Raw genomic sequence first — 23,993 nt, 5'->3', positions numbered from 1 at the left:
CGCCTTGTCCTGGCCTACCTGAAGCTCATCACGGATCCTGTGCTGGACCCCCTGCAGTTCGCGTACAGAGCCAATAGATCCACGGAGGACGCCGTGAACATGGCTCTGCACTACATACTAGAACACCTAGACACTGCAGGCAACTACGCCAGGATCCTGTTCGTGGACTTCAGCTCGGCCTTCAACACGATCCTCCCACACATCCTGGAGCACCAGCTATCCCTGCTGCAGGTGCCGGTCTCCACCTGCAGGTGGATCACGGACTTCCTGACTGACAGGTCTCAGCGGGTGAAGCTGGGGAAGAGCATTTCCAGCTCCAGGACCACCAGCACGGGCTCCCCGCAGGGCTGCGTCCTGTCTCCAGCACTATTCTCCCTCTACACCAACAGCTGTGTCTCCCGCCACCCCTCGGTCAAGCTCCTGAAGTTTGCAGACGACACCACCCTGGTGGGCCTCATCTCCGGGGGGGACGAATCTGCCTACAGGGGTGAGATCGAGGGGCTGCAGAGATGGTGCAGCTTAAACAATCTGGAGCTAAATGCTCTAAAAACAGTGGAGATGGTGGTGGACTTCCGAAGGAAAGCAGCCCTGCCCCCTCCCATCACGCTGGGAGGTACCCCGGTGGCCTCCGTGGAGTCATGCCGCTTTCTAGGCATGACCATCTCCCGGGACCTAAAGTGGGAGCAGAACACCGAGGTCCTCACAAAGAAGGCCCAGAAGAGGATGTTCTTCCTCCGGCAGCTGAGGAAACTCAGGCTGCCGAGGTCCATGATGGTCCAGTTCTACACGGCCATCATAGAATCCATCCTCACCCACTCCATCATCACCTGGTTCCCTGCTGCAACGACCAAGGACAAGGCCAAGTTGCAGCGGGTGCGACGTTCAGCAGAGAGGGTGATCGGCTGTCCCTTGCCCTCCCTCAACTCCCTGCACGACACCAGGGCTCTGAGGAGGGCAAGGAAGATCATGGCTGACCCCTTCCACCCCGGCCACGGCCTCCTCACCCTGCTTCCCTCTGGAAGAAGGTTGCGGCTGCCTAAGGCACTTAAGGCCCGCCACAGGCTCAGCTTCTACCCCTCAGCCGCCAGGCTGTTAAATGACTCTGGCTTCCCCCCCCCCCCCGCCCCCAAGTCTGCCCAGGACTGAACTGGACTCTGTAAAAAAAAAACTCTGCACTGCACTTTACTTTATACCGCACTATCCAATGCACTGTTGTCTGTCCTGTGTTGTTGTTGTGTTGTCCTGTTTTTTGATATGTGAAAAAAGTATAAACGCACTTGCCGTGGTGACGAAGCAAATTCCTATATGTGTAACGCATAGTGGCAATAAACGTTATCTCAATCTCAATCTCAATCTTAATGTTCATGAACTTCATTCCATTTTAGGCGGGTGCACTTTGGTTTCTGATAGAGAGAGAAGATCTGGTTCCTTCTCCTCCAATCAGAAGATCTGGTTCCTTCTCCTCCAATCAGGGCTTGAGAAGGAAGCGAGGGGAGGAGATTCAGCTGGACGCTTCTCTATCATTGGACACAGCTGTGCTCGCGGATGACGTTCAGCGCGGCAAAATCCGTAGCTCTCGAGCGTGCGGAAGTAGCTGAGTACGACAGACAACAACAACAAGTCTCTCTCTGTTAGAACATCTCTCTCTCTGTGTCTCTGTCTGGAAACATCAAACATGTCTCTCGGTTAGAACATCTCTCTCTCTCTGTGTCTCTGTCTGGAAACATCAAACATGTCGCTGTGTGAAGACCTGAACAGTGTTAGACGGTAGAGTAAAGACGCACCGACGCCTTGCAACATTGAAGCAAACCCGTTATGCGTCGAGTGTCCTGCGGAGCTGCTAGGTGCTAGGTGAACGGGTCAGAGGTCGCCGTCGCCGGGTCAGAGGTCAGAGGTCGCCGTTGCCATGGATACTGAGGTCGACATCATCGAGTTCAGAGTTCCAACTGAACTGAATAAAACCCTGTTCGTCTGGGGCATCCAGCCCACATTCACAGAAGCTTTCATTTACGTAAGTATCACCAGTAAGTATCATTACACATGATGATGATTCTTGTTATTGTTAATGTTTTTATTATTATTATTATTATTATTATTATTTATTGCCCCTGTTGTATTACATGTGCTATACAAATAAACTTGCCTTGCCTTGCCTAAATCTCCCTGGTAATTACGATGTAATTAATTATTTAATTGTATTTAATTATTCCTATTGGAATATGAGAAACGTAGGTTAATCTAGGTTAGTGTAGTGTAGGTTAATGTAGGTTAATGTAGGTTAGTGTAGGTTAGTGTAGGTTAATGTAGGTTAGTGTAGGTTAGTGTAGGTTAGTGTAGGTTAATGTAGGTTTGTGTAGGTTAGTGTAGTTAGTGTAGGTTAGTGTAGGTTAGTGTAGGTTAATGTAGGTTAGTGTAGGTTAATGTAGGTTAGTGTAGGTTAGTGTAGGTTAGTGTAGGTTAGTGTAGGTTAATGTAGGTTAGTGTAGGTTAGTGTAGGTTAGTGTAGTGGAGGACTAGTCAGGTTGTAAGAGTTGTCCTTGAATGATGAGCCTTTCCCCCTTGTTGAACTTGTGTCTTTGGTCTGCGTCTTAATTATGTTAGATAGATAGATAGTTTATTAGCCACACGACCAAAGCCGGTGGAATTTGTTCTCGGTACAGCATATTGATCTCTGCAGCACACAAATGACAAAAACAAAGAAGTGCACAATAGACAACATCAGACAAAGAAATTATAAAATAGACAACAACAGACAATCGTATGCATGTCGGTTATGACAGTGAGGAGGGGGCCAGAGGGAGGCGTTCAGAGTCCTGATGGCTATGGGGAGAAAGCTGTTGGTGAAGCGTTTAGTCTTTGTGGACAATGACTTGTAGCGCCTCCGTGAGGGGAGGAGCTGGAAGAGGTGATGAGCAGGATGTGAGGGGTCAGAGATGATCTTCTTTGCCCGTTTTACAGTTCTGTGGGTGTGCAGAGATTCAACTGAGGGGAGTGGTTTGCCTATGTTACTGTCAATCTCTTCTGACGTGCCTCACCTGTCCTCTCTGCTGTGTGCTGGTCCGTTCTGACGTGCCTCCTGCGTTCTACAGGAATCCATCTGGACCGAGTTCTCCCGGTTCGGGCCTCTGTACCTGCTGAAGCTGTTCCCTAACGCGGCGGTGGCCAGGCCCGGGTTCTACGCTCTGGTCAAGTTCTTCTCTGCCGCCCAGGCCTCCCGCGCCCAGAGGGCCACACACGGACGAGGCCTGTTCCAACACACCCCCCTACACGTACGTAGTGGTACGACCCAGAGCACAGCACACACACCCCTACACGTGCGTAGTGGTACGACCCAGAGCACAGCACACCCGCCTACACGTACGTAGTGGTACGACCCAGAGCACAGCACACCCGCCTACACGTATGTAGTGGTACGACCCAGAGCACAGCACACCCGCCTACATGTACATAGTGGTACGACCCAGAGCACAGCACACCCGCCTACACGTACGTAGTGGTACGACGCAGAGCACAGCACACCCGCCTACACGTACGTAGTGGTACGACCCAGAGCACAGCACACACCCCTACATGTACATAGTGGTACGACCCAGAGCACAGCACACTTGCCTACACGTACGTAGTGGTACGACCCAGAGCACAGCACACACCCCTACATGTACGTAGTGGTACGACCCAGAGCACAGCACACACCCCTACATGTAGGTAGTGGTACGGCCCAGAGCACAGCACACACCCCTACATGTATGTAGTGGTACGACCCAGAGCACAGCACACACCCCTACACGTATGTAGTGGTCCGACCCAGAGCACCTCGACTTTTAATGTTGCATTAACGTAGAACAATGTTAAAAGTGCAGATTGTAAGCTTCCAAATGGTGTGTCATATATAGAAATCTGAAAATGATTGAAGAAGAAAAATAAAAGAGAAAAAAACTCGAAAACTAGATATTGTTCAGATGTAAAACATCATACAGGGACTGCAACAAAAGCCAACCACCAGTCCTGTATTCACCACTAGGGGGCAGTGTGGTACTACGGTATAATGATGACCCTCTGAACAGCAGCCAGACAACCCTGGTGTTCACCAGTAGATATGGGCTAGGAGGTAGGAGGTAGAGACTAGGAGGTAGGGGCTAGGAGGTCGAGGCTAGGAGGTAGGGGCTAGGAGGTCGAGGCTAGGAGGTAGGGGCTAGGAGGCAGGAGGTAGGAGGTAGAGGCTAGGAGGCAGGAGGTAGGAGGTAGGAGGTAGAGGCTAGGAGGTAGAGGCTAGGAGGTAGGAGGTAGAGGCTAGGAGGCAGGAGGTAGAGGCTAGGAGGTAGGAGGTAGAGGCTAGGAGGTAGAGGCTAGGAGGTAGGAGGTAGAGGCTAGGAGGTAGGAGCTAGAGGCTAGGAGGTAGAGGCTAGGAGATAGGAGGTAGGAGATAAGGAGGTAGGAGGTAGGGCCTAGGAGGTAGGAGGTAGAGGCTAGGAGATAAGGAGGTAGAGGCTAGGAGGTAGGAGATAAGGACTAGGAGGTAGATGCTAGGAGGTAGGAGGTAGTAATAATAATAATAATAACTTTTTATTTGTATAGCGCTTTTCCTGCAAACATTGCAGCTCAAAGTGCTCCAATCATTATATAATAATAACTAATAATAACTTTATTTGTATAGCACTTTACATCAAAGTGCTTTACAATAGGTAAGCCACAGTTTAAAACAATTTAAAACAACTATTTCAATTTAAAAACACACAATTTCGCAACACAAATACAATAGGTAAAAACAACAATTTTAAACAAATTAAAAACAACTATTTCAATTTAAAAACACACATAATTACACAGCACAGATACACAGCCTATGGCACGTAGACAACAGAAAACAGGTGGGTAGTTAGTTTTGAACACTTTCACTGATTCAGCCTGTCTGATGTCTAATGGAAGACGGTTCCAGAGAGTTGGTGCACGGAAGGAAAACGCACGCTCACCGATTGTCCTTTTTCTGACTCTAGCAATCAGCAGGGCAGAGCCTTGTGAGCGCAGAGCCCTTGAGAGCACATATGGGGGCAGTGTGGCACCACACTGGTGGGGGGCGGGTGTGGCACCACACTGGTGGTATTTAGTCATTTAAAGGCAATATTAAAAACATGGGTTTTTAGTCTTGACTTGAACATATTTGCTGAGGTTGCATCCCTAATGTAAACTGGCAGTGCATTCCACAATTTGGGTGCATAAAATGAGAATGCTTTCTCACCAAATATCTTCTTTTGCACATGTGGTACACAGAGAAAACCAGTAGTAGGGGCTAGGAGGTAGGAGGTAGAGGCTAGGAGGTAGGGGCTAGGAGGTAGGAGGTAGAAGCTAGGAGGTAGAGGCTAGGAGGTAGTAGAGGCTAGGAGGTAGGGGCTAGGAGGTAGGGGCTAGGAGGTAGGGGCTAGGAGTTAGGAGGTAGTAGAGGCTAGGAGGTAGGGGCTAGGAGGCAGGGGCTAGGAGGTAGTAGGGGGTAGGAGGTAGTAGGGGCTAGGAGGTAGGAGGTAGTAGAGGCTAGGAGGTAGGAGGTAGGAGGAAGGGGCTAGGAGGTGTGTTTAAGTCTGTGTGTGTGTGCGTGTGTGTGTGTGTGTGTGTGTGTGTGTTAGGTGCAGCAGAGCAGCAGGGCCCCCCCCTCCCTCCCCAGCAGGCCTCTGGGCCTGCGCTCCTGTCAGGACCTGATCAACCACTACCTGGGCTTCAACGGCTGGACCACCACCATTCTCACTGTGAGACCACACACACACACACACACACACACACACACACACACACACACACACACACATCCTCACTGTGAGACCACACACACGCACACACACACACACACACACACACACACACACACACACACACACACACACACACACACACACACACACACACATACTTACTATGAGGATACACACACACACACCCTTATTGTGATGACACACACCCTCACTGTGAATACACACACATACACACACTGTAAGACCACACACACACACACACACATCCTCACTGTTAGACCAGGGTTAGGACCAGGGTTAGACCAGGGTTAGGACCAGGGTTAGGACCAGGGTTAGGACCAGGGTTAGGACCAGGGTTAGGACCAGGGTTAGGATCAGGGGCCATTGCCAGTCATAATACTAGAAGAAGGAAGATTTTCTATTGTATTTCTTTTTTTATTAATTTTATATTAACAGTAGATAATCTGTAGAGGGGATGAGGATGTCTTTAGGATGGACAGTTAAGTTGTAGCCTGAAGAGATGGAGGTCTTCAGTCTACGGCGGAAGATAGGTAGTGACTCTGCACCCATGTCCACACACACACACACACCCTCACTTCTTTATCTGTCCATCTGGTTACAACGGTTACACAAAGTCTCTGTGTGTGTGTTTGTGTGTGTGTGTGTCAGCTGAAGGACCTGTCCAGAGGTGTGTCCCCAGGGCCGGGGGGGGGGGTCTGGGGGTGAGTCCCCAGGGCTGGAGGGGGGGTCTGGGGGGTCCCAGGAGGGCAGCAGGCTGAGGTACGGCTGTCTGGTGGAGCTCACCTTCCCCCACCACGGCCTCAGCTGCAGGGGGAGGGGCCTGGCAGAGGAGGCCTACCAGACCACCGGTCAGTCACACACACACACACACACACACACACACACAGATATACACACACACACACACACACACCACAAAAACCACACACACACACTTCACATACGAACACACACACACACGCCAGAAAAACCACACACACACACACACACACACACACAACACAACACAGAGGGAGACGAGAAAGACATGGATCTAACCTGTGTGTGTGTGTGTGTGTGTGTGTGTGTGGTGTGTGGTGCATGTGTGTGTGTGTGTGTGTGTGTTTGTGTGTCTATGTATGTATGTATGCATGTGTGTGGTATGTGTGTGTGTGTGTGTGTGGTGTGCGTGTGGTGTGTGTGTGTGTGGTGTGTGTGTGTGTGTGTGGTGTGCGTGTGGTGTGTGTGTGTGTGTGTGTGTGTGTGTGTGGTGTGCTTATGGCGTGTGTGTGTGTATGGTGCATGCGTGTGGTGTGCGTGTGTGTGTGTGTGTGTGTGTGTGTGTGTAGAGGTGGTGCTGCTCCAGAGAGGGAAGCTGCAGCGCTGGGCCAAAGACAAGGCGGTGGTGGACGCCCTGGAGAAGGTCCTCCTGCTGGTCCTGGGTCAGTACACACTGGGATAACCCTCTCACTGATAACCCTCTCACTGATAACCCTCTCACTGATAACCCTCTCACTGGGATAACCCTCTCACTGTGATAACCCTCTCACTGATAACCCTCTCACTGGGATAACCCTCTCACTGTGATAACCCTCTCACTGGGATAACCCTCTCACTGGGATAACCCTCTCACTGGGATAACCCTCTCACTGGGATAACCCTCTCACTGTGATAACCCTCTCACTGTGATAACCCTCTCACTGTGATAACCCTCTCACTGATAACCCTCTCACTGATAACCCTCTCACTGATAACCCTCTCACTGGGATAACCCTCTCACTGTGATCACCCTCTCACTGATAACCCTCTCACTGGGATAACCCTCTCACTGATAACCCTCTCACTGATAACCCTCTCACTGGGATAACCCTCTCACTGTGATCACCCTCTCACTGATAACCCTCTCACTGGGATAACCCTCTCACTGTGATAACCCTCTCACTGATAACCCTCTCACTGGGATAACCCTCTCACTGTGATAACCCTCTCACTGGGATAACCCTCTCACTGGGATAACCCTCTCACTGGGATAACCCTCTCACTGATAACCCTCTCACTGATAACCCTCTCACTGATAACCCTCTCACTGGGATAACCCTCTCACTGTGATAACCTTCTCACTGATAACCCTCTCATTGGGATAACCCTCTCACTGATAACCCTCTCACTGTGATCACCCTCTCACTGATAACCCTCTCAGTGGGATAACCCTCTCACTGGGGTAACCTTCTCACTGGGGTAACCGTCTCACTGGGGTAACCCTCTCACTGGGGTAACCCTCTCACTGGGATAACCCTCTCACTGGGATAACCCTCTCACTGTGATCACCCTCTCACTGTGATCACCCTCTCACTGTGATCATCCTCTCACTGGGATAACCCTCTCACTGTGATCACCCTCTCACTGTGATAACCCTCTCACTGGGATAACCCTCTCACTGGGATAACCCTCCCACTGTGATAACCCTGTCACTGTGATCACCCTCTCACTGTGATCACCCTCTCACTGATAACCCTCTCAATGTGATCACCCTCTCACTGGGATAACCCTCTCACTGATCACCCTCTCTCTGGGATAACCCTCTCACTGTGATAACCCTCTCACTGTGATTACCCTCTCACTGGGATAACCCTCTCACTGTGATAACCCTCTCACTGGCATAACCCTCTCACTGGGATCACCCTCTCACTGTGATCACCCTCTCACTGTGATCATCCTCTCACTGATAACCCTCTCACTGATAACCGTCTCACTGTGATCACCCTCTCACTGATAACCGTCTCACTGGGATAACCCTCTCACTGGGGTAACCGTCTCACTGGGGTAACCCTCTCACTGGGGTAACCCTCTCACTGGGATAACCATCTCACTGTGATAACCCTCTCACTGGGATAACCCTCTCACTGGGATAACCCTCTCACTGCATTCTGATAACCCTCTCACTGGGATAACCCTCTCACTTGGATAACCCTCTCACTGCACTGTGATAACCCTCTCATTGTGGCTATGAGGAATTGCACACACAAGCTAGAGACAGGGGTAGGCAGTAGGTATCTTTAGCCATGTTGGCATGTTTTCCTCCTAACTTAAAGGATGGCGGGGCACTGCCCACTCAAAAGAACGGCGCTGCCGTAACGTTCAACTAAAAAAAAAGGATAACGGAAGGTCCCTCAACCGGAGGGACACGCCTGCTTGGCGTTTGGGGGGGTGGCTGGCTGGCTGGCTGGCTGGCTGGCTGGCGTTGGTTGGCGGATGCGGGACAGCTGTGCGACCAGATAGTATCTCCCCTTGACCACTCTGCCTAGGGGTCCGTTGACCACTCTGCGTAGGGGTCAGGTTAGACAGTCCGTTGACCACTCTGCCTAGGGGTCAGGTTAGACAGTCCGTTGACCACTCTGCCTAGGCGTCAGGTTAGACAGTATGTTGACCACTCTGCGTAGGGGTCAGGTTAGACAGTACGTTGACCACTCTGCCTAGGGGTCCGGTTAAACAGTACGTTGACCACTCTGCCTAGGGGTCCGGTTAGACAGTACGTTGACCACTCTGCCTAGGGGTCCGGTTAAACAGTACGTTGACCACTCTGCCTAGGGGTCCGGTTAGACAGTACGTTGACCACTCTGCCTAGGGGTCAGGTTAGACAGTATGTTGACCACTCTGCCTAGGGGTCAGGTTAGACAGTATGTTGACCACTCTGCCTAGGGGTCCGTTGACCACTCTGCGTAGGGGTCAGGTTAGACAGTATCTTGACCACTCTGCCTAGGGGTCTGGGGTGCTTTCCACGGTTCTGATCCCCCGCCTTATGGGTGGTAGTGAGAGGGATGTCACAACACACACACACACACACACATACACATACCTCACACACACATACACCTCACACACACACATACACACAAATACACTCGCACACACTCACTCACACCCACACACACACACACACACTGAGGTGACCTGTCTGTCTGTCTGAGCTGACCTGTCTGTCTGAGCTAACCTGTCTGTCTGAGGTGACCTGTCTGTCTGTCTGAGCTGACCTGTCTGTGTCTGTGGTGACCTGTCTGTCTGAGCTAACCTGTCTGTCTGAGGTGACCTGTCTGTCTGTCTGAGCTGACCTGTCTGTGTCTGTGGTGACCTGTCTGTCTGAGCTAACCTGTCTGTCTGAGGTGACCTGTCTCTCTGAGGTGACCAGTCTGTGTCTGTGGTGACCTGTCTGTCTGAGCTAACCTGTCTGTCTGAGGTGACCTGTCTGTCTGTCTGTCTGAGCTGACCTGTCTGTCTGTCTGTCTGAGCTAACCTGTCTGTCTGAGCTAACCTGTCTGTCTGAGGTGACCTGTCTGTCTGTCTGTCTGTCTGAGCTAACCTGTCTGTCTGAGGTGACCTGTCTGTCTGAGGTGACCTGTCTGTCTGAGCTGACCTGTCTGTCTGAGCTAACCTGTCTGTCTGAGGTGACCTGTCTGTCTGAGCTGACCTGTCTGTGTCTGTGGTGACCTGTCTGTGTGTCTGTCTGTCTGAGCTGACCTGTCTGTCTGTCTGTCTGTCTGAGCTGACCTGTCTGTCTGAGGTGACCTGTCTGTCTGAGCTGACCTGTCTGTCTGTCTGTCTGAGCTAACCTGTCTCTCTGAGGTGACCTGTCTGTCTGTCTGTCTGTCTGAGCTGACCTGTCTGTCTGAGGTGACCTGTCTGTCTGAGCTGACCTGTCTGTGTCTGTGGTGACCTGTCTGTCTGTCTGTCTGTCTGAGCTGACCTGTCTGTCTGTCTGTCTGTCTGAGCTGACCTGTCTGTCTGAGGTGACCTGTCTGTCTGTCTGAGCTGACCTGTCTGTCTGTCTGTCTGAGCTGACCTGTCTGTCTGAGGTGACCTGTCTGTCTGTCTGAGGTGACCTGTCTGTCTGAGGTGACCTGTCTGTCTGTCTGTCTGAGGTGACCTGTCTGTCTGTCTGAGGTGACCTGTCTGTCTGTCTGAGCTGACCTGTCTGTCTGTCTGTCTGAGGTGACCTGTCTGTCTGTCTGAGGTGACCTGTCTGTCTGAGGTGACCTGTCTGTCTGTCTGAGGTGACCTGTCTGTCTGTCTGTCTGAGGTGACCTGTCTGTCTGTCTGTCTGAGGTGACCTGTCTGTCTGTCTGAGGTGACCTGTCTGTCTGTCTGAGGTGACCTGTCTGTCTGTCTGTCTGAGGTGACCTGTCTGTCTGTCTGAGGTGACCTGTCTGTCTGTCTGTCTGAGCTGACCTGTCTGTCTGTCTGTCTGAGGTGACCTGTCTGTCTGTCTGTCTGAGGTGACCTGTCTGTCTGAGGTGACCTGTCTGTCTGTCTGTCTGTCTGAGCTGACCTGTCTGTCTGAGGTGACCTGTCTGTCTGTGCTGACCTGTCTGTCTGTCTGTCTGAGGTGACCTGTCTGTCTGAGGTGACCTGTCTGTCTGTCTGTCTGAGGTGACCTGTCTGTCTGTCTGAGCTGACCTGTCTGTCTGTCTGTCTGAGGTGACCTGTCTGTCTGAGGTGACCTGTCTGTCTGTCTGTCTGAGGTGACCTGTCTGTCTGTCTGTCTGAGGTGACCTGTCTGTCTGTCTGTCTGAGGTGACCTGTCTGTCTGTCTGAGGTGACCTGTCTGTCTGAGCTGACCTGTCTGTCTGTCTGTCTGAGGTGACCTGTCTGTCTGTCTGTCTGAGGTGACCTGTCTGTCTGTCTGTCTGAGGTGACCTGTCTGTCTGAACTGACCTGTCTGTCTGAGGTGACCTGTCTGTCTGTCTGTCTGAGCTGACCTGTCTGTCTGAGCTGACCTGTCTGTCTGTCTCTCTGAGGTGACCTGTCTGTCTGAGCTGACCTGTCTGTCTGTCTCAGGTAGTGGGAAGGTGATGGTGGAGGTCCGGGTGGAGAGAGACCAGGTTCTACATGAGGACGATCTGGAGGGAGTCGTCACGGTAACACTCTCAACCAATCACACTCTCCTAGCATAGATGTGTGTTTCTTATGATGACTGGGTGGATAGATGATTCACTACAAAATGTATTTGTTGTAAGTCGCCTTCTTCTAAATGTCTGAGATGTTAGAATGTTAACCAATCACACACTCTTCTGGTCCAACGTGTCGTCCAATCACAGGTGAATGATGTTCCGTGGAGTCAGTATGGTCCTGAGGAGGAGGAGGAGGAGGAGGAGGAGGAGCTACCGTGGGAGCTGCCTGGCAACACATGACCTTTACCTGAAGCTCACCTGGCAACACATGACCTTTATCTGGAGCTCACCTGGCAACACATGACCTTTACCTGGAGCTCACCTGGCAACACATGACCTTTACCTGGAGCTCACCTGGCAACACATGACCTTTACCTGGAGCTCACCTGGCAACACATGACCTTTACCTGGAGCTCACCTGGCAACACATGACCTTTACCTGGAGCTCACCTGGCAACACATGACCTTTATGCTTGTAATGAGATTCTATGATTGTAATGTGATTTTATGTCTGAAAAGCAACCACGTTGAGTTATGCGTCTTATGATAATAAACTTGTTGGAATAAGACGCTATATAAGTGCAGTCCGTTTACCCTATGACAGGAGTGTATGACAGGAGTGTATGACAGGAGTGTATGAGTGTATCTAGTCTGCAGCGGCACCCCGCTTGATGGCTACCATTACCAAACTAACGTTTCTAGTGTTGCAAACCTATAATGGTTAGAGGCAACGCTACACACCTACAAGGTTGTGTTAAAAAAAAAGCCTGCTTCATTTGTCCAAGTTGTAACAATCAACTACGGTAATTTTTTAACAGCACACTCAATTCTTATGAAGACGGTAGTGTCGAGTTGTCTGTGTTAATGATCAGTAATATCTGTAATTCCACAAATATATAAAATCACCTAGACTTGTTGATCATAGTCGGTGACATCACAAACAGCTGAAAAACATGACATTGTTTGCAGTAATCAACCAGTGCGGAGTGCACTGTAAAACAAGCTTGGTCGGAACTGTGAGATAAAGAGAGACAACATGAAAAGACATACTGCACAAACATTTGCAGACTGTATTTTATTTACTTATCTTAATTCATTCAAAAGTTGAATTACCTGACCCTAACTGTCCTTTTGGACTGCTGCCTAAGTCCTGTTTTATTTGGCAGCCCTTTTACCTAAATATAATTAAAACATTTGTCTTATCTGTCTGAAATTTAAAATGAGAACCATACAGGCAAGTATACAGTGATAGCCACAATTAAGTGAAACAACACAGAAGTAAGTGAAACAACACAAAAGTAAAAGCATTATTGCATAACTGTAACAAAGCATACAAAAAGGTTTAATTAGGGACCTAGAATGTTCGAAGTAACCTGATATCTTATCATCTTTCCATCATACCCTGAATCTAATATCTTAAATATTTTCATAAAATCATGTCTTAAATAATTTCTAGGCAAATGAAGTCTTCAATATTTTCAAAGCAAGGGACTCAGTGGTACAAAGTCCTTAATATATTTATCACGGCAGTGGAACCTTAGTGGAACGTTTTGGAAACGTACTTACTTACTAATCAAAAGGTTTACTATTCCTAAACAAGATGTCAACCTTCAGGAATTCATTTTGGTATACTGCACTGGCCCGTTAAAAGATCCTCACACTGCTGGCCCAAGACTCCTTTGAAAACCTCAAAGCGGTGATTCAGATCTTTTCGAGTGTGGATTTTATATTTAGTCCCAAATGCCCCATCAGCAGAGCTGGTACCATAGAAGACTCTGCCGATCCTGGAGTGGACCAGCGCCATGGCGCACATGACGCAAGGCTCTCTGGTAACATACAGGTCATACCCGGTGCAGATGTAGGACTCTGCCTGTCTCTCTCTCTCTCCCCTGCACTGACTGCATCCAACAGGACTCCAGAGGTTTGCATGTTCCCCAGTCTTAGAGGCGCTGAGGAATTATGCACAGTATATTGGCAGGCAGGGTAATGGTCATAAGTGTACGCCCCACCGTCTTGTCCCCGGGCCACAAGATCGATGCAGACCATGACAGCATGATGAAGTGGATGAGCGCCTTTCTGGCAATCGTGGCCCACGGCGAGGATCCTTTCTGCCTCTGGGTCGACAACTACAGCCCCCACAGGTTCCATGCCCTTCTCCTGCCCTGCTCTCGCTGCAGCTACGGCAGCCATCATGTACTCCTGCATCCTAGCTTTCTGAGGGTCGGTGAACAGCTGTCCCCTCAGGGCCACCGTCACACGCTTGTCCTCGTGGAAGGAGGTAGGCCAGTGCTTGCTTGCTTGCTCGAACTGAAGTCTCGTCAGAGGGGGACATGCTGGTATCTTGACCAGAAAAGGATCTCCGAGACCGTTTAAGTCCAAGTCTGAGGAGGCCAACAGAGAAGATATGTGCATTTCCTTCCTGTTGTGTGTGTCTGATACATCACTGGCAAGACATACTATGACCTCCAAGGGGTGAGGGCTGCCCTTATCTTTGCACGCCCGCACTCTCTTTATGTGGTTCAGTCCAGGTAAAGGGTAGAGTGTAGCCAACTCCGTGAGTAAACGGGCTGTTTCTCTCTTGTTGACGATGGGCGCAGCGAAGGCTTCAATCAGCTCAGTGTCTTGTGACTGCTCGTTAGAGAGCACAGGGTATGCCACCCAGGCGTCAGTGTCACACTTTGACTCTTTCCTGCGTTTGCAGAGAGGCTCCATTTGGTCCCCAGTTGAAAGTTGTGGTTTTTCCAACTAAATTTACGGGGAAAACATGACACCTGCAAGAAAATGTAATAGATTTTTATGCTGATCTGTTTGACAGAGAGATAGAGTATTCACATCTAAAGGTTGTTGCTTGCTCTTTGGTTGTAGTGATAGCACTATTACTAAAACCAAAGACCAAGCTACATAGTTGTCGTAACAAAATAAATGGGAAATCTGTCTGTAGTAGGAAATAGATAGCTAGAGAATTAACTAACAGTATAGTGATGAATAGCTGGAGAACTGACATCCACAAGTATGGAGTTGGAGTTTAAGGGATGTTTCACTTCTAAAAAAACGAAAAAGGGTGTTTCGTTGATTGGCTCTCCCTACATGAGAGCGATGCGCACGTTGAACGCACATCCAATTTCCCAAATGTGCAGTTGTTCCCCTTTAAGGCAGAGAATAAATTGCAGTTTAGTAAGCTCTCATATAGTAATTTTATGGTTGAATAATCGGTGGGTGGTATGAACGAATTATAGATTGTTCGATGTGTGCCAACATTCACAAAGGCAGCCATGGATCATCGGCAATAATTCACTTAATATCTGAAACGCAAAAAATAAACTTGAACCGTGAAAGTTTTAATTCTGGTATTGATCCTCATGAATTTCTTCTTCTGAAAACTTAAATTAGGATAACATAACAATAATGCATAACAGAAAAAAGGCATGTCGTTAATACCAAAATATCTAGCATGAAATCAAAATAATTATTTTAAGGATATACACGTCTTAGAGTGAGTTTAAGATTGTGTTTATTGATGTAAATTCTGTTGTTACCAACATACCAACAGAACATATAACATGGTTTTACAGTTTAACTGTTAATTTTAATTTTTCTAATCGTCAAAACGGATTTGGCCTGAGAAAACATTGAATTCTAACAATATGATGGGATATCGATGTATTTAGATAGATGCTGTAATTAGCACAAATATTCCATGAAAACAGTATTTGACGGAGCTGTCTAGTAGGAACTACTTATCAACAGGATTGGCGCGTTATGACTTCCTGTCAGGTTGCACCACTTGGTGGAAGTGTGGTGTTATGAGAAGTGCACTCGCATTTTTCTAATTTGAAGCACAACGAAAGAGATATAAGACGGCTTTCCATGCAATAATGGGGAATTCTTTTATCTGATGAAATGCTAGAAACGTAATTAAATGTTCTATATGCCCACATGTTAGTCAAGACGGTCTTATTAGTTCGCTGCCATTCAGCTATGTTATCCATTGACTGAGTTTGGAGTGTAAAGATACTGATCCAGGTTAAACGTTGTTTAAATGCTGGGGCCATAGACGTATGCAATAAAGATATACACCAACAACGTCTGGATGGATCAGCAACTTGATACAACTAAAACAAATTAAGTTTGACAAATAGTGAACCATCTAAATAACCCTAAACCTTAGACCACATGAGAGTGGATATCGGTTCTCCGGATGACTTATGAAGTGCACATTTTGAGCGTAGAAAAAAACAGAATAACATTGTATTATGTTTGCTAAAACACGACACACCGTTAACAGTCTATTGGCAGTGCTACTGGACTTACCTAGACCAGGGTAATCATAGGGTAACAGTTATTTTGGAATACTTCTTGTGCTAAGAAGAAAACGAACACACGTAAGGGAACTTCCGGTTTGGCGGAACCTTCAAAATAAAAGCGTTCCATCGAAATACACAAACATATTGATGCCATCACCACCGTTCACTGCAATGGGAAAAAATGAAACATTACATTTATAAATTATAAATCATCTTCACTTTATATTATTATTATTATCTGCCATATACACATTTATGGAGGGTAAAGCGTGTCAGAATGAAATACAAATACACACATTGAAATGCAATACATGTTTGTATTTGCTGCGGTATAGTTTATAGATCATTTTGGTTTCCCAATGAAGACTGAAACCATTTTGCTTGGTGTGTAGACTGTTTATAAAGAGACACGCTATAGTGGGACACACTTTTGAGAAATGTGCTTATTGATTTTAACGGTAGTGTCCAAAACCCACAGTTCATGTAATGATATAAATCATTTCAGGATAATGCTTGTGACTGACTCTGTTGAGATGACCCCTTGTCTACCCTCCTTAACACTAGGACAGCCTCGGGGGTCAAATGACCATAGTCTTTACGATGGGAAACGCTACTTACACACAACGACCACTAGTTGGCGCGTCTTGTAAATTAGCCTCCTACACAGAAAAACTGCAAAATAGCTTCATACTAGCTTATCCTGATGTGATTTTAAAAATGTAAGGATACTGGTCAGTGGTAGAACGCACATATCTAGGAAAAGTCATGAAAGGAGGGTCCTGAAATTTGATTGAGTGCAAAGATATACTTTTTCTGACCCCATCCATGGCTGTTCTAGTGTTAATGACCCCACCCATGGCTGTTCTAGTGTTAAAACAGAGCTCCCACTAATGAATGAAACATCTAATAATCCCAGAGGTGGATTAAAGCCATAAATTCCCTGGAATCTCAGGAATCTGAGAGTTTAATAGCGCAGCATCCCTGCCATCTGCTGGCCACAAGAGACACTGCATTCTATCCCTGGCTAGGATTTCAGGCATCACACATCACACTACACTGAGCTACACGTATGCTGGTTAAAACCACTGGAGATGTCACTTTCTGGTCCAACCTGAAATATATTTGAATTGTATTTTTTTTCCAGCAATGTGACTAAATTCAGCCCTGACACCAGTTACACAAAAGTATTGGATCAAAGTAGGAGATTTCGATTATTCTTTATGTTCTACTTTGAGGTGTAAACAAGAGAGTTTAAAGGTGAATGGCACTGTACTTGGGGACTAACTGTGTAGTTCAGCTTTAGTCTGTGATAAGACCTTGGCCTAGAAATAATTGCCTTGCTCTCTGAGACTTATCAAACAATCATGTTTGCACAGCTTACATTGTGTTCCAGTAATGGCTGAAATTCAGTCAAACCCACTCTGGGAAACTGTAGTCTGGCGCCAAATTAATACTGTCGTTTTTTGTAAGCATGTGTGTTGACACAATAACAAAATCAATATCAAGGTTAGGAATCAAATGGCTTTATTTACTTTTGAAAGCGACTGAATAACAAAAGTTATCCGTTCTGGAAGTAAACAATATCATTTCGAAAGTGCACTGGCCAGCCATGCTCACATGTAATGTCAATGTTGCCTGGTGCTTGGTTGATTGATTTATATTGACAGAGGGCCACCCGGATCCCACCTGTTTGCTAGCAAATAATGATGTGAAAAGGCCGGAGTCTCTTGGTCAACAACAATCAAATAAATGACCCAAAGTGGAATAATGTACAGCATTCATCATACGCGGAGTTTGACTTTTACCCTTAGGACGGCACCAGAAAAAAGAAAAGTCCAGCCTAATCACAGTCTAAAAACCGCTAAATCCACCAAAAAACAGCCCAAAGCCTATATTGTCAGAAAACCGCTAATTACTATTGGGCAGGTGCCCATCTCCTGCCCCCTAAACTGTATGTCTGTTGCCAATGATGTTTGTAAAATAAAATAAAAACCCTGCACATTGTATGTAGCTATAAGGGTGTGTGTTTTAACTTCACACATGTTGTAACTTTCAGGCACTGACATTTTGTGACCGCCTAAATGCAGTGGCGGGCGGTGCATTTCACACCTAGGCCTTCAGTGATGTCCGACACATTCCTACCTGAATTATTCTACCTCTTAATACCATCGTTATGACGCCATGGCTCTAGAAACTAGACAGAAACACAGTATAACCGGGCGTTGCATCACCTTAACATAGTCAGACAAGTACAACAGAGTTATATTAATATTTCCGAAGCATTTTTAATCAATAAATCCGCATTTACAATGAAGAGTGTTAAACTAACATCTTTAAGATCGCTACATTACCCACGTCTGTCGTCTCGTCCACCATAATAGCGACAAAGGGTGCCTTTTTAATCTCCATTTTGATCTCTTCTCCCATCACTTCAGCAATAGCAAAAATCAGGTCGTTTTGTATTTTGCCTGACGTCCCAGTAAACACTTTGTTTGTGGACAGGTGGTAATGTAAATCTGGGTTGTTTTCAGCCAGAAAAGAAAGAAGCTCAACGTAGTTTCCTCTGTTCGTGTCCCCTAAATGAAAGTTATTGTTTACCCAAAAACAGGACACAATCGGTCAGTATTATCGATCAGTCAACGAAAGCTTTCGTTGTGGAGCTCCGTTTCCCTGCGCACTTTCAAAAGTTTCACATCTACCGGCATAGTTACGCATCTCAATAGTGAATATCAATAGTGCGTATCAATAGTGCGTATCCAATCAAAAGACGTGCTGGGTGCTGACATCATTGAGCCTTACAGCAGGCGCCGTTGTTGCTTTTGCTCGCATCTACGTAGGTTTACTAGGTACGCCACAGGTTTTCTCGTTCCAACGTTAAGTTACAGGTCGAATTCGCGGCACCGTTTATTGTGCAGGCGGGCAGATTTTGGAGCCCCCTAGCAACACATTTTGATTGGATAAAAGCTCTAACATAAAGGCCAGCCCTCCAAATCTCAATCGGAGACTGGAAGCAGCGCAACCAAGAGGAAAGCTATGAAATGAAGAGAATAGACTATGGGGAATCATTAATACATATTTGTGGAAAAAATATATTAAAATAAAATGTATATTCTGATGATGTTTAGGCCAGCAGAGAAGGCCTTGCTGGCCCTGACGGCACACCACTGTTTGGATGTTGGCCAATCACTTCATTCATGTCTCAAAAGAAGCTCGTTCAACCATACACTGGCAACAATGTTCACTCAGAAAGCATACACAGTCATTCATAACATTCTGACTTACAAAACATTAACAACAGGGAGCATTACATAGTCTGAATGATTTTCACAAGAATGAATATTTCATTATAAGAATGGTTTGATTTATAGTAATCATAGACAGAATAGTTGACTGTAAAACTGTAAAGTATTAGGCAACAAGAATGAATCAGAAATGCCACAATTTGCTTCTATCCTTAAGTGTATTTATTTTTTTCAGTATCTTTGCAGAAAGTAAGTTACGGTACATTTACTTCAAAGTACACTACATTTACTTGTGTAAAATGAAAAGTGGAAAATAAAGTGGAAGATGCAAAGTTCAAACAAAAAAGAAAAACTGAAATTCCAGGGCTACAATACAATAGCAATCACACCAAAAATGTCTCACTCCTGAGGGTTTTGGTCTGCATCTGGTCACATCTAATGTCTTCCCTGGCAATGCATCTAGTCTATTTCATTTCATTGTATATATTCTGCTAATATTTTCTAGACATGTCAATATGATTACTGCAAATAGTGAAAATACCACCGCTCATCCCTTATCAGACTTTGCTGAGGTGCTGGAACTGAAGAGTATCAATAGAGTACAACAGCAGCAAGAAGAAGACCAACAGTGTTCTACAGTTCAAACAAGCAGAGACAGTAACAGCAGCAGTAACAGTAGTAACAAGTAAAGTAACAGTAGTAACAGTAGTTACCTCCTCCGTCCGCATGTCGATGATCAAATCTACCCTTTCCATTGCTTTTACCAGTCAAGTCATGTCAGATTAGTGATATATTCAAGGAGAGGAGGAAAGAAGGATAAGTTTTAAGTGTGCTTAAACAGGGCCATGTCCACAGTCAGATGGTGAGAAGACAGACAGGAGACTGAGTCTTTTACCAGCCCTGATAGACAGAATGACAGTTTCTGACTGCTGGAACCTGCCAGCATATTGAGCATACAGGACACACAGTCCAAGTAAGGAATCACAACTTGTACTATACTCACATTACTGAAGCTATTAGATATTATTTTCATCATCATTAAAAGGATCAGGTAGTTTATCCAATTATTTAATGTGATATTGCGGTAGCAGCGTGTTTCTGAGAAATCATTCTGGACCTTCAGTCATTCAAGGAAGTTCAGTCATTCAGGACGTCCAATCAGAGTGTGAGAGTGAGGTCAGCCCCGCCCACAGTGGATGTTCTCCAGAAATGGGAGCTGTGATTGAAGGCGGTCCACTGTTGTTATGGAGACACCTTTACACATGGAGATGTCAAGCGTCCGCAATCTCTTACAGTGTTGGACGAGTATGGAGAGAGACCTGTGGAGACATCAGTTCATAGCCATCAGCTGTTGATAAGCAAACGACAGGTCAAGCTTACTGAAAACCTTACCCCCGGCTAGGGTGGCAAACAGATCCTCGACGTTTGGCAGTGGGTATTCTTCCTTCTGAATACTCTGGTTTATTGTGACCTTGTAGTCTCCGCATATCCTCACACTGCGGTCTTTCTTGGGAACCACGACAATAGGGGCAGCCCAGTCGCTCCTATCCACTTTTGAGATGATGCCATTCTTCTCCAGGCGTTCTAGTTCCTTCTCTACAGCTTCCTTTAAAGCATAGGGAACAGGGCGGGGCTTGTGGAACCTAGGATTGGTTCCCTCTTGAACTCTGACCTTCGCTTGGAAACCCTGCATCTTTCCATAGCCATCCTTGAACAGTCCTTTGTGCTTCTCTAGGAGGGCTGTGAGTGTAGGTGTACTCACTGGCTTGTCATTTTTCACACTGAAGATCTCTGCCCAGTTCAGCTTTATCTGTTTCAGCCAGTTGCGGCCAAGTAAGGCTGTCTTGTCGCCTTTTACTATGAGCAGTGGTAACATCCACTCTCTTCCTTCATACTTGACCGGTACCTGTATCTGGCCTAACACAGGAATCCTGTCCCCTGTGTAAGATGTCTTGGACCCTGGTCGTCCTCATGCTAATTTCATCTAGGCTCGACTACTGCAACTCACTCTATGCTGGACTTCCTGATAAGACCATCTACCGCCTGCAGCTAGTCCAAAATGCCGCTGCCAGGCTGGTGTCAGGCACTAAAATGAGGGACCACATCTCCCCTGTCCTCATCTCCCTTCACTGGCTCCCAGTAAAGAAGAGAGTGAAGTTCAAGATCTGCACCTTTGTCTACAAAGCTCTCAACAGTCTCGCCCCACCCTACATCAAGGACCTCCTGGACCTGTCTTCCACCTCAAGGCCCAGACTCAGGTCCGACGCCCAACTCAGCCTGAGGGTCCCCCGCACCAACCTCAAGAGGAAGGGTGACCGTGCCTTTGCGGTGATAGCACCGACCCTGTGGAACGCGCTCCCTTCCGCCATCAAGTCTGCCCCCACTCTGGACTCCTTTAGAGCCAAGTTAAAAACCCACCTCTTCGTCAATGATGTTCCCTAAGTCTACTCCCTATTTGTTGTAAATTGTATCCCTTGAGATGTTCGTTTAAGTAGTCTGTGTCTGTTTGCTTTCTGTGTTCCTTGTCCTTGTCTTTATCTGTTCCTTTACCCGGGCTGCGCCCCGGGCCGATGTAAAAGTTGGATGGGGAGCGCATTATAAATAAAATTAACAATTAACAATTAACAGAGTGCAAAATAACAGTCACTCAAACACTGTGCAAAAAAACTGTTTATTGTGAGCTTTCTGTCATATATGATAGGAATATGATTACTGCAAAAATGCACCAAATCATTTTGTTTTGAACATGTTCTTCACCGTTTTTGAACACAGTATGTTAACAATGAAAAATGTCAACATTGTCGCTTTTACCACGTCACGCGCGGTATCAACCAATGAAAATGCGTGGGGCGAGGACAACATGCAAGACACGCCCCTATAATTGCATACATTACTGATAATCGGGGAAAGAACGAAATAATGAATGTGGAAAAGAATGTGGAAAAGAAAGAATGAAGGTGGAAAACAATGTGGAAAAGAAAGAATGAATGTGGAAAACAATGTGGAAAAGAAAGAATGAATGTGGAAAACAATGTGGAAAAGAAAGAATGAATGTGGAAAATAATAAATACATATAGAAAAGTATTGCGTGGCCCCGCGGTGGTGTAGCGGTCTACGCACTGGCCACTAGTGCATGCTGCCCACCGGGGCCGGGGTTCGTATCCCGGCTCGCCAGATCCAGATATGGCCGAGGCACACGGGAAGCGGCATATTGGCCGGCCGCTTCCGAGGGCGGTATAGGAGTATTTCTGGACTAGGATCCGTCGCGCAACACCGCCCCCTGGGCGCCGGAATAACGGTACTGGGCTCGAGGAGCCAGTCAGCCTAGTCTGCCTGGCGGCCTCCTCTGGGACTGCCGGCCACGGGGTCGTGCGGCGGATCTTATGCAATAGGCAGGGGATAATTGGATGCTAAGTTGGGTTAAATTGGCTACCAAATTGGGTGAAAAAGGGATAAAATCTGAAAAACAAATAATAATAAAAAAAAAAAGAAATGTATTGCGTTATACTGTGTGTATTCATTGACTTATTTGTTCATACATTCATTTATGTGTCTATATAGTTATTGTTAATTTTGGCAGACTTGGTCCTCCATATGATTTTGTCTAATAGAGTGGGGAAATGAAATGATAATTTGAAAAAATCAAATAATGTTGTTAAGGGGTCCCAGATCCATAAACCAAAATGTTTTTACTACACTCCTATACTATCCCCAAAATAATTTCTTTGAGAATGTTCAAGTTATTAACCATCCACTCATCTGTGTTAAGTTTCACTCTGTGATTTGTGTCAGGATGGGGAGATGAGGGTTTAATAAAGAATGTTAGTCTATTAACTTGTTTCATCATCCCCACTGGAAACTGTCCTGTTTCCAGAGATCTACTGATCACTTCAGCATGGTGAGTAGCCTGGAGTAATTTGAAAAGTAGTTTTTCAACTCTGGGAGGTTGATGTTGTTGTTGATTTTTTAGTAGATACTGCGCTTGAGGCCCTCCGGACCCTCCCCCAGACAGATGCCCCTGCCGAGAAGCCCGTCTCCGTCGACGGACCGCGGTCCACTCGTCGCTCATGGTAAGTGTTCAATGGATGCTAGCTAAACTAAAAGACTTTAAGAAGATAAAAGATAAAAGAAATATAGGCCCAAATTCAAGGCCTGCTGACTATTATACCTGTTATTCCTGTCATATCTATTTGTATTTGTTTTTAGAAAAACATTTTTGTTGCCTTGAAGCAGGGGTGGAAAGAACGTCCCTCTCAAACCAAGGACTGTAAAAGTACACCAAATTCACATTTGAAGAAACACACCAAGGTGCTTTTAAAGTGCAAAACTCACTCCACACTCAACTGTGATTTGAAGAAACACACAAGGTGCTTTTAAAGTGCAAAACTCACTCCACACTCAACTGTGATTTGAAGAAACACACAAGGTGCTTTTAAAGTGCAAAACTCACTTCACACTCAACTGTGATTTGAAGAAACACACAAGGTGCTTTTAAAGTGCAAAACTCACTCGACACACACCACACACTCAATGTGTAAGAGAGTCTCAACATTTGGAGAGACTTAATTTCCCCTCCCCCAACCATGTGCAAAGGCAATTTGTTTGTACAAACTACTGACAGGAATAATTAATTTAAAAGGTAGATATTGGTTCTGTCCCAACCTCTGTGATTTGAAGAAACACACAAGGTGCTTTTAAAGTGCAAAACTCACTCCACACACACCACACTCAATGTGTAAGAGAGTCTCAACATTTGGAGAA

General features: G+C 46.5%; 2 protein-coding genes across 2 annotated transcripts; one reads left to right on the top strand and one right to left on the bottom strand.

Annotated features, from left to right (window-relative positions):
* Positions 1–1,906: 1,906 nt before the first annotated feature.
* On the top strand, positions 1,907–7,203 carry LOC308162554 (RAD52 motif-containing protein 1-like; the record flags this gene model as incomplete). The annotated part of the gene is made up of 6 exons (XM_080536700.1): positions 1,907–2,011; positions 3,090–3,269; positions 5,619–5,738; positions 6,411–6,463; positions 6,567–6,610; positions 7,091–7,203. 6 exons carry the CDS (start codon positions 1,907–1,909, stop codon positions 7,201–7,203), a joined length of 615 nt encoding a protein of 204 aa, XP_080392826.1.
* Positions 7,204–13,200: 5,997 nt separating this feature from the next.
* Positions 13,201–16,084, bottom strand: LOC308163014 (putative inactive tRNA-specific adenosine deaminase-like protein 3). The gene is made up of 3 exons (XM_080537182.1): positions 15,998–16,084; positions 13,652–14,457; positions 13,201–13,580 (listed from the first exon to the last, which is right to left on the bottom strand). The coding sequence occupies exons 2-3, from the start codon at positions 14,396–14,398 to the stop codon at positions 13,305–13,307; spliced, it is 1,023 nt and encodes a 340-aa protein (XP_080393308.1). The 5' UTR covers positions 14,399–14,457; positions 15,998–16,084; the 3' UTR covers positions 13,201–13,304.
* Between the last annotated feature and the right edge of the window lie 7,909 nt (positions 16,085–23,993).

This window comes from Nansenia antarctica (genome assembly GCF_963989245.1).
Source record: "Nansenia antarctica genome assembly, chromosome: 7".
In the NCBI taxonomy this organism is placed as follows: domain Eukaryota; kingdom Metazoa; phylum Chordata; class Actinopteri; order Argentiniformes; family Microstomatidae; genus Nansenia; species Nansenia antarctica.
Note: the sequence above shows the minus strand (reverse complement) of the source record. Positions and strands in the feature narration are given on the sequence as shown.

Excerpts from the sequence above, each read along its gene's own strand:
- LOC308163014 (XM_080537182.1), bottom strand. The coding sequence starts at position 14,398 with ATGGAGCCTCTCTGCAAACGCAGGAAAGAGTCAAAGTGTGACACTGAC. Across the intron at positions 13,581-13,651 it reads ACCCTGCCTGCCAATATACT|TGCAGGGGAGAGAGAGAGAG; the intron begins GTGCATAATTCC and ends GGATGCAGTCAG.